This window comes from Eupeodes corollae, chromosome 1 (assembly GCF_945859685.1).
Source record: "Eupeodes corollae chromosome 1, idEupCoro1.1, whole genome shotgun sequence".
Classification (NCBI taxonomy): Eukaryota; Metazoa; Arthropoda; class Insecta; order Diptera; family Syrphidae; genus Eupeodes; species Eupeodes corollae.
In genome coordinates, this window is record NC_079147.1 from 70,303,105 (window position 1) to 70,313,837 (window position 10,733).

The 10,733-nt window shown below is 37.2% G+C and overlaps 2 protein-coding genes across 2 annotated transcripts; both read right to left on the minus strand.

Moving 5' to 3' along the window:
- Positions 1 to 2,341: 2,341 nt before the first annotated feature.
- Positions 2,342 to 3,035, minus strand: LOC129940183 (putative uncharacterized protein DDB_G0292636). Its single transcript, XM_056048448.1, has 2 exons — positions 2,738 to 3,035; positions 2,342 to 2,661 (listed from the first exon to the last, which is right to left on the minus strand). Exons 1-2 carry the CDS (start codon positions 3,033 to 3,035, stop codon positions 2,342 to 2,344), a joined length of 618 nt encoding a protein of 205 aa, XP_055904423.1.
- On the minus strand, positions 3,032 to 3,403 carry LOC129940194 (aspartate, glycine, lysine and serine-rich protein-like). Its single transcript, XM_056048459.1, has one exon. It carries the CDS (start codon positions 3,401 to 3,403, stop codon positions 3,032 to 3,034), a length of 372 nt encoding a protein of 123 aa, XP_055904434.1.
- Between the last annotated feature and the right edge of the window lie 7,330 nt (positions 3,404 to 10,733).

The following is a 10,733-nucleotide window of genomic DNA, read 5'->3' on the forward strand; positions in this document are numbered from 1 at the left end:
CTCTTTTAAAACTGAAACTTGAGAGAAGCTCATTACTTCTTTCAAAGTTTGTGTCAAACGCAACACCATTATTTGTGTCAGAAACAGAACTTACGAACTGTTTGTTTAGTTCATTTACGTCACAGTCAACCTCAGCAATCTTTTGTTTCGTCGTAATACCAAGAGATTTTATGTTCTGCCACAATTTTTTGGAAGAAACATTGTTAAATCTCGACGCAAAAAATCTTTGCTTGGAATTTCTGATTTGAATATTCACTGCATTTCTTAACGTTTTGTACTGCATGAACAACAGTGGTAACTTGAACCTTTTCCAACGTTTGTAAGCTATATTTCTTTTCAGAATAAGTTTATCAATGTAACTAGTGTACCATCCTATTTCAGGGTTTTTGATTCGCACGTTTTTAATTGGCACAAAAGTGTCAAAAAGGTCATTAATTTTGTTAGTAAAGAAATAAACTTGCTCATCTACGTCTGAGATGTAGTATATATTTTCTAAATTAGAGTTATATATACTTGTTACCAATGATTGCATATCGATTGCATTGAAATTCCTAAATGAAATGCTTTCTGTTTCTGAGGTCGGATTTAGGTTAATGTTATAAAAAGCGATAATTAAGTCATGCTTGGAAAATCCGGGAACATCAAGCTGCCCATAGAAGTTCACAAGATGTGGTTGATTGACCAGGAATGTATCAAGTAGAGTGGAGCTAGACGAAGTAAAATGCGTGGGTTGATCAGTGTTAACTGGAAAAAGGTTGATGGATAATAGATTTTCGTTGAAATTTTTGGTCCTACTGTTATGTTTATCTAATAGATCAATATTTAAGTCACCTGCAATAATTATGTGGTTATTACCTATGGAACATCGACCCTGTCGTAAAATTAAATGTGACTTTCAATGTGGTGGTTTTTTTCAGGATAAATCCTGGATTTATGAAACACCTTAAAACACAAACATAAATGTCGAGCTATGGGTATTATGATTACAAAAACTCATATCAACAGGGTACATGAGAGTATAAGCCTTTTTTGAAAAAAAGTACAAATTGATGACATTATCATTATCAACAAGTTTCTGATGAAAGAATTTTCAATTGTTGATTTTTTTTGTGAAAAAGGAAGTCTACAGGACAAAATATAAACACATTCACACAGTCACACAAGACATACAAGAATTCTTTATCACGTAGGAACATAATTGGTTTTTGGTGTATTAGCAACACTTGAGTATTGAAATGGCTCGCTATAAAAATGTTACAAAAACACCGATTTTCTTATCCGTAAATGTAAACAGGAATAGGTACTTACAAAACTAATCTTTAAGTTTTAAGGCTTGGGAATTGGATCAATGGTAAATGGGACAATGCTGAGGCTTGAAATTTTAATTAAAACGTAATGTCATAACTATGCGCTTCTGAGGCTTAATCAATGAAAAAATTTAGTGTGCGACAGTTAATATTTTGAATGTTAAGGCGAATGAAATGAACTTCAAAATTTGTTTATCATTTTTATATCAAACAGTCGAAGAAATTAAACCGGCAGCGACCAACTGCGAGTAAGAACACTGTGATCGGAAAGGCACGGGCAGAACACAACTGTTTTTTTCTCACAAATAAAAACGGGCAAAGGCTTTATTAGAAAACTGGTAACTTAAAAAACCTTATAGAAAAAATAAAAACCTATTAGGAATTTGGCTAATTATCTCGGGAAAAACGAAAGCTACGAAAGTTTGGTCAAGTTTAAGAAAAGATCTAAAAAAAGATATTACCTCAAAATACTTTCAAGAACCCGGCAATGTATCTCTGAGCAAATAATATAAAACATCCAAATTGTGCTTAAAAGAGGCGGATATAGCATCTTGTTCGTTTCGATGTTCGTTTCGATGATCTCAATGAAAGACATTGTTGTCAAAACAAATTATATTAAAGTGTCTATAAAGGATCAATAATTTTACAGCCAAAGCCTTATATTCTTTTAGAAATGTAACTTCCCCGTTTATAAAGGGTGTTTTTTAAAAGGTATAGAACTTTGTGGAATGAAGCAAAGATAATTTTCTGAAATATAACCGCCACGCTTGATCCTGGAGACTAATTCAAGAGTCCGTAACCTAAAACTATGCGCTTACCAATTGTTTTCTTTATTAAATCAATTGTGGCGAGATCTGATGAAGCAAAAAGTCAGTAATCATGATTCTCAAGCCTCGACTGTAAACTGTAACCTTCACGCCGGAATTATTTAAACAAAAAATTAGGATCATATATTACACCAACCCATAAAGCAGTCAGTTTTTGTGGTAGCATTTATTTATTTAGTTGAAATACCGAACTGAAGTACAATTACATCACTTAATAACTGTCAAAATGTCGAGTTCAAATAGTCTTGACAACTTAGAGCTGTAAGCCTCTTGGTTTTTTTTAGTCTTCTTGGTGTTATTGGTCTTCTTGATCTTTTTGGTCTTCTTGGGTTTCTTGGTTTTCTTGGTCTTCATATCTTCATGGTATTCATGGTCTTCATGGTCGTCATAGTCGTCATGGTCTCCATGGTCTTCTTGGCCTTCATGGTCTTCTTGGTCTTCTTGGTCTTTTTGGTCTTCATGATCTTCATGGTCTCCATGGTCTTCTTGGCCTTCATGGTCTTCTTGGTCTTCATGGTCTTCTTGGTCTTCATGGGGTTCATGGTATGCATGGTCTTCTTAGTCTTCTTGGTTTTTTTGGTCTTCTTTGTCTTCTTGGTCTACTTGATCTTCTTGATCTTCTTGGTTTTCCTGATCTTCTTAGTCTTCTTAATCTTCTTGTTTTGTTGGTCTTCTTGGTGTTTATAGTCCTTATGGTCTTCATGGGGTTCATGGTCTTCTTGGTATTCTTGGTCTTCTTGGTCTTCATGGTCTTCTTGGTCTTCTTGGTCTTCTTGGTCTTCATGGGGTTCGTGGTCTTCATGGTCTTCTTGATCTTTTTAGTCTTCATGGTCTTCATAGTCTTTTTGGTATTCTTCGTTTTCTTGGTGTTCTTGGTTTTCTTGGTCTTCATGGTCTTCATATCTTCATGGTATTCATGGTCTTCATGGTCGTCATAGTCTTCATGGTCTCCATGGTCTTCTTGGCCTTCGTGGTCTTCTTGGTCTTCTTCCTCTTCTTGGTCTTCATGATCTTCATGGTCTCCATGGTCTTCTTGGCCTTCATGGTCTTCTTGGTCTTCTTGGTCTTCTTGGTTTTCTTGGTCTTCTTAGTTTTCTTGGTCTTCGTAGGCTTCTTAGTTTTCTTGGTCTTCTTTGTCTTCTTGGTCTTCTTGGGGTTCTTGGTCTTCTTGGTATTCTTGGTCTTCTTGGCCTTCTTGGTCTTCGTGATCTTCATGGTCTTCATGGGGTTCATGGTCTTCATTGTCTTCTTGATTTTCTTAGTCTTCATGGTCTTTTTGGTGTTCTTGGTTTCCTTGGTGTTCTTGGTGTTATTGGCGTTCTTAGTCTTCTTAGTCTTTAGATGTCCTCGGTCTTCTTGGTCTGCTTAGCCTTCTTTGTCTTATGGTCTTCTTAGTCTTCTTGCTCTTCTTGTTAATTTTGTTTTCTTGCTCTTCTTGGTTTTATTGGTTTTTTTGGTGTTTTTGGTCATCTTGTTCTTATTTGTCTTCTTGGTCTTCTGTGTCTTCTTGGTTTTCTTGGCCTTCCTGGTCTTCTTAGGCTTCTAAGTTTTCTTGGTCTTCGTGGTTTTCTTTGTCTTCTTGGTGTACTTGGTTTTCTAGGTCTTCTATGTCTTCTTGGTCTTCTAAGGCTTTTAAGTTTTCTTGGTTTTATTGTTTTTTTTGGTCTTCTTTGTTTTATTGGTCTCTTGGTCTTCTTTTTTTTTGGTCTTCTTGACCTTCTTAGTCTTTTTGGTTTTCTTGGTTTTCTTGGGGTTCTTGGGGTTCTTGGTCTTCTTGGTCTTTTTGGTCTTCTTGTCTTCTTTGTCATCTTGGTCTTCTAACTTTTCTTGGTCTTCTAAGGTTTCTAAGTTTTCTTGGTCTTCCTAGTCTTGCTGGTCTTCGTGGTTTTCTTAGTCTTCTTGGGCTTCTTGGTTTTCTTTGTCTTCTTGGTTTTATTGTTTTTTTTTATCTTCTTTGTTTTATTGGTCTTCTTGGTCTTCTTTGTCTTCTTGCTCTTCCTGACCTTCTTAGTCTTTTTGGTTTTCTTGGATTTCTTGGGGTTCTTGGTCTTCTTGGTGTTTCTGGTTTTCTTGGTCTTCTTGGGCTTCTTGGTTTTCTTGGTTTTATTGTTTTTTTTTGGTGTTCTTGGTCATCTTGGTCTTATTTGTCTTCTTGGTCTTCTATGTCTTCTTGGTTTTCTTGGCCTTCCTGGTCTTCTTAGGCTTCTAAATTTTCTTGGTCTTTGTGGTTTTCTTTGTCTTCTTGGTGTACTTGGTTTTCTAAGTCTTCTAAGTTTTCTTGGTCTTCTTTTTCTTCTTGGTCTTCTTGGTGTTTTTGGTCTTCTGGATCTTCTTGGTCTTCTAAGGCTTTTAAGTTTTCTTGGTTTTATTGTTTTTTTTTTTTTTGTCTTCTTTGTTTAATTGGTCTTCTTGGTCTTCTTTATCTTCTTGGTCTTCCTGACCTTCTTAGTCTTTTTGGTTTTCTTGGTCTTCTTGGTTTTCTTGGTATTCTTGGTCTTCTTGGTCTTCATGGTCTTCTTGGTCTTCATGGGGTTCATGGTCTTCATGGTCTTCTTGGTCTTCTTGGTTTTTTTGGTCTTCTCTGTCTTCTTGGTCTACTTGATCTTCTTGGTTTCCCTGATCTTCTTAGTCTTCTTAGTCTTCTTGGTTTTTTTGGTCTTCTTGGTCTGTATGGTCCTTATGGTCTTCATGGGGTTCATGGTCTTCTTGGTCTTCTTGGTCTTCATGGTCTTCTTGGTCTTCATGGGGTTCATGGTCTGCATAGTCTTCTTAGTCTTCTTGGTTTTTTTGGTCTTCTTTATCTTCTTGGTCGACTTGATCTTCTTGGTCTTCCTGATCTTCTTAGTCTTCTTAGTCTTATTGGTTTTTTTGGTCTTCTTGGTCTTTATGGTCCTTATGGTCTTCATGGGGTTCATGGTCTTCTTGGTCTTCTTGGTATTCTTGGTCTTCATGGTCTTCTTGGTCTTCATGGGGTTCATGGTCTTCTTGGTCTTCTTGGTTTTTTTTGGTCTTCTTTGTCTTCTTGGTCTTCTTGCTTTCTTGGTCTTCTAAGTTTTCTGGGTCTTCCTGGTCTTCTTGATCTTCTTAGTCTTCTTTGCCTTCTTTGTCTTCTTAGTCTTCCTGATCTTCTTAGTCTTCTTGGTTTTCTTGGTCTTTTTTGTCTTCTTGGTCTTTTTGGGGTTCTTGGCCTTCTTTGTCTTTTTGGTCTTCTTTGTCGTCTTGGTCTTCTTGGTCTTCTTAGTTTTCTTGGTCTTCGTAGGCTTCTTAGTTTTCTTGGTCTTCTTTGTCTTCTTGGTCTTCTTGGGGTTCTTGGTCTTCTTGGGGTTCTTAGTCTTCTTGGTCTTCTTGGTCTTATTGGCCTTCTTGGTCTTTTTGGTCTTCTTTGTCGTTTTGGTCTTCTTGGTCTTCTAAGTTTTCTTGGTCTTCGTAGGCTTCTTAGTTTTCTTGGTCTTCTTGGTCTTCTTTATCTTCTTGGTCTTCTTGGGGTTCTTGGTCTTCTTGGTCTTTTTGGTCTTCTTTGTGGTCTTGGTCTTCTTGGTCTTCTAACTCTTCTTGGTCTTCTTAGGCTTCTAAGTTTTCTTGGTCTTCGTGGTTTTCTTGGTCTTCTTTGTCTTCTTGGTGTTCTTGGTTTTCTAGGTCTTCTATGTCTTCTTGGTCTTCTAAGTTTTCTTGGTCTTTTTGGTCTTCATACTCTTCTTGGTCTTCTAAGGCTTCTAAGTTTTCTTGGTCTTCCTGGTCTTCTTGGTTTTATTGGTTTTCTTGGTCTTCTTTGTTTTCTTGGTCTTCCTGACCTTCTTAGTTTTCTTGGTCTTCTAAGTTTTCTTGGTCTTTTTGGTCTTCTTACTCTTCTTGGTCTTCTAAGGCTTCTAAGTTTTCTTCTTCTTCGTGGTTTTCTTGGTCTTCTTGTAGTTCTTGATGTTCTTGGTTTTCTAGGTCTTCTATGTCTTCTTGGTATTCTAGGTTTTCTTGGTCTTCTTGGTCTTTTTGGTCTTCCGTGTCTTCTATGTCGTCTTGGTCTTCTAACTCTTCTTGGTTTTCTTAGGTTTCAAATTTTTCTTGGTCTTCCTGGTCTTGCTGGCTTTCGTGGTTTCCTTGGGCTTCTTGGTTTTCTTGGTCTTCTTAGTCTTCTAACTCTTCTTGACCTTCTTAGGCTTCTTTGTCTTATTTGTCTTCTTGGTCTTCTTTGCCTTCTTTGTCTTCTTAGTTTTCCTGATCTTCTTAGTCTTCTTGGTTTTCTTGGTCTTTTTTGTCTTCTTGCTCTTCTTGGGTTTCTTGGGTTTCTTGGCCATCTTTGTTTTTTTGGTCTTTTTGATCTTCTTTATCGTCTTGGTCTTCTTGGTCTTCTAACTCTACTTGGTCTTCTTAGGCTTCTAAGTTTTCTTGCTCTTCGTGGTTTTCTTGGTCTTCTTTGTCTTCTTGGAGTTCTTGGTTTTTTAGGTCTTCTAAGTTTTCTTAGTCTGATTGGTCTTTTTGGTCTTCTTGATCTTCTTGGTCTTCTTGGTCTTATTGGCCTTCTTGGTCTTTTTGGTCTTCTTTGTCGTTTTGGTCTTCTTGGTCTTCTAAGTTTTCTTGGTCTTCGTAGGCTTCTTAGTTTTCTTGGTCTTCTTGGTCTTCTTTATCTTCTTGGTCTTCTTGGGGTTCTTGGTCTTCTTGGTCTTTTTGGTCTTCTTTGTGGTCTTGGTCTTCTTGGTCTTCTAACTCTTCTTGGTCTTCTTAGGCTTCTAAGTTTTCTTGGTCTTCGTGGTTTTCTTGGTCTTCTTTGTCTTCTTGGTGTTCTTGGTTTTCTAGGTCTTCTATGTCTTCTTGGTCTTCTAAGTTTTCTTGGTCTTTTTGGTCTTCATACTCTTCTTGGTCTTCTAAGGCTTCTAAGTTTTCTTGGTCTTCCTGGTCTTCTTGGTTTTATTGGTTTTCTTGGTCTTCTTTGTTTTCTTGGTCTTCCTGACCTTCTTAGTTTTCTTGGTCTTCTAAGTTTTCTTGGTCTTTTTGGTCTTCTTACTCTTCTTGGTCTTCTAAGGCTTCTAAGTTTTCTTCTTCTTCGTGGTTTTCTTGGTCTTCTTGTAGTTCTTGATGTTCTTGGTTTTCTAGGTCTTCTATGTCTTCTTGGTATTCTAGGTTTTCTTGGTCTTCTTGGTCTTTTTGGTCTTCCGTGTCTTCTATGTCGTCTTGGTCTTCTAACTCTTCTTGGTTTTCTTAGGTTTCAAATTTTTCTTGGTCTTCCTGGTCTTGCTGGCTTTCGTGGTTTCCTTGGGCTTCTTGGTTTTCTTGGTCTTCTTAGTCTTCTAACTCTTCTTGACCTTCTTAGGCTTCTTTGTCTTATTTGTCTTCTTGGTCTTCTTTGCCTTCTTTGTCTTCTTAGTTTTCCTGATCTTCTTAGTCTTCTTGGTTTTCTTGGTCTTTTTTGTCTTCTTGCTCTTCTTGGGTTTCTTGGGTTTCTTGGCCATCTTTGTTTTTTTGGTCTTTTTGATCTTCTTTATCGTCTTGGTCTTCTTGGTCTTCTAACTCTACTTGGTCTTCTTAGGCTTCTAAGTTTTCTTGCTCTTCGTGGTTTTCTTGGTCTTCTTTGTCTTCTTGGAGTTCTTGGTTTTTTAGGTCTTCTAAGTTTTCTTAGTCTGATTGGTCTTTTTGGTCTTCTTGATCTTCTTGGTCTTCTAAGGCTTCTAAGTTTTCTTGGTCTTCCTGGTCTTCTCGGTCTTCTTGATCTTCTTGGTTTTCTTAGTGTTCTTGCTTTTCTTGGTGTTATTGGTCTTCTTGGTTTTCTTTGTGTTCTTGCATTTCTTGGTGTTCTTGGTGTTAATGGTCTTCTTGGTTTTCTTTGTGTTCTTCCTTTTCATGGTGTTCTTGGTGTTATTGGTCTTCTTGCTGTTCTTGGTCTATTTGGTATTTTCCCTCTTCTTGGTCTTCGTTTGCTTGTTTTCTTGGTTGTCCCATGTTTCCTTAGTATTTGTGCATTTTTGGTCCTCTTATATTTCTTGTATTTCTTCTAAAATAACCTTTTAAAAACTTAATTTTTGTTATTATCTTTAATTTATTATTCAAACTATTCATATTTTGCCCAAAAAGGATACTTTTTTCTATCCAGAAATAAGGAAGATAAATCTCAGGTCCTTAACACAAACCATAGTCCCCAAATAGTCATATGCATGCAACAAAAATAATCATCCATCTTCTGTTGCAGCTTATTGTTTGTATTGTTATATTTTTTCTCCTTAGTTTTATAAGAGTGAATGTCTATGAGCCTTGACAGGTTCCTTTGACAAAAGAGTGAACATTCATACAAACACCCGCTTCTACTAAACGTGTTCCATACATATTCCTCCGTAAATCTATTCATTCAATCCATCTCAAGCCCAACCCCTAGGGGATTCATTGTTCCAACATTTAAGAAAAGATACTTTTCCGTTTACTACGTCCTTCCTACCCCTCTTCTCCATCAACTTCACCGTCCTACACCACCTTCCTTTACCAGGATTAACTGTGTCTCGTCTAAAGGTTCTTGTGATGGGTCCTTAGTATAAGGAAATAGCATGAGCTCGAGTATGACTTGCGTGTGACCACCCACTTAATTCTGGGTTGTGTAGAAACTTTGACTTAAGCCATGTTGGGAAAAAGGAAAATGAGAGACAGGTAAAGTGTTCGTGCGTTATGTTGATTGTAGGTATGCGCATACATTGTAATTAAATCGGAAAACTTTTGAGTAATGATCGAGGATATTATTATTATCTTCGAAAATCCGTCTCAAAAGATTCGTCATTAGCTATATTATAGCACATACCTATGGTAAGTAATTTAATCCTGTGATTGTGGAGAAGAAATAAGATGTACGTAAGTAAGGTACGCACACAAGTATGAGCTGATAAGGATATTTACGAGCATTATAGAACTAAAGGAAAGCAAATGGCGTTGTTGATATGAACTTAATGAAACTTTGGAAAAGGTTAATTTTCCCATGAGGAGTGAGTGCATGGTTAGAAAACTACGTATGCACGAATGGGTTGCACGTAATTCTTTTTAGTTTCAATACTTTATAATAATTGGGATGAGTTTTAAAAGCAGTTGATAAGACAATTTAACACAATTAGTCTTTGATTTGTAGTGTTCTAAGGAATGCATCTTCTTATAAAAACCTCCAAACTTTGACAGTTGATAGCTGCCACATTTTTGACATCTGTCAAACGCAATAATACAAATTGTTGATCTTCTCGGGCAATCCAAGGTCTACAAATTAAATAAAACAGTTTGAAGGGGCTGCCAGCGACGGCATAATATCATTCTTTGAGAAAGATTTCGTCACGCGCGCCGTCACCGGCATTTAAATCTCACCAAACAGTTATACTTTGTGGATGAAGTGGTGTTTCACCCAGCAAATGTGTTGCACTCGACTCGCTTCGTCACGGTAGATTTTTGTGCAATCGGAGAACTTACGTCCCAAATGGTCTACCGGCTTTAATTTTTCAGCCAGCTTGATTTTCTGTGGGTGCCCGTGGCCTTTCGCAAAATACGCCATAATATGTTCTGCCCTAGGGTAACTTCGGGCATTATGGCGCAGTGGACATTATGACGCAGTGGGCATTATGGCGCTCCTTGTCACTAACACACTTTCGATTCCCACATCCAAATTAAAATAATAAGAAACCTTCAGTCTGCTTTGAAAGCGTAACCTGTCAATTTCTCGAGTGGATAACTTTCTAAGTGCGTCTGTGAAAATAAAAATTAAAAAAAAAAAAACGGTTTTTAAAGCTCCGACCATTTTGTGATTTTGTGCTACGCAGTAAGTATTCCGCCTATTTGTTTGTTGTAAGTAGTGAAGTGATGAGAATCATTCTGGTTTTCGTTTGTTGTTAGTGAGAAATAAAAGTAAAAGAACATCTGGCATTTTTTGATGTTTTGGAAAGTGTTTTTTTTTTTTGTAATATGGCGCAATAGCTAAAGGGTGTCCCAAAATTAACGCAAGATTTGAATTAAATAAAAAACGCCGTTTTTAGTCTTTTGATAGTTATATTTTTATTGACTCGTAAAGTACATAGGATAGGGTTATGTACGGAATAACACATCGGACAAATGGCCTCCACGGCTTTGCATGCACATGCGCACTCTTTTGTTGAAATTTTCCATGACCATTCCGCATAAATGTGGCTGAATTTCGTTGATGCAGCGTTGAATCTCCTCCTTTAATGCAGGGGTGGTTGTGGGCTTGTTGGCATAGACTTGTGATTTCAAATAACCCCATAAAAAGAAGTCTAATGGTGTTAAATCACACCATCTAGGAGGCCAATTTTGATCACCGAAACGAGAGAGTACACGACCTAGAAATGTCTCATGCAGTAATTGAATTGTTTCACGGGCTGTACGAAATGTGGCACCGTCTTGTTGAAACCACATATTGGACACATCAATATCATCCAATATTGGCAGAAAGAACTGTGTAATCATGTCGCGATATCGAGCACCAGTAACAGTCACTGCTTGACCAGCATCATTTTCAAAAAAATATGGCCCAATTATGCCTCCAGCCCAAAATCCGCACCATACAGTCACGCGTTGTGGATGCATTTGTTTTTCGACAATTGTGGGTTCTCCGAACCCCAAATGCTGCAATTTT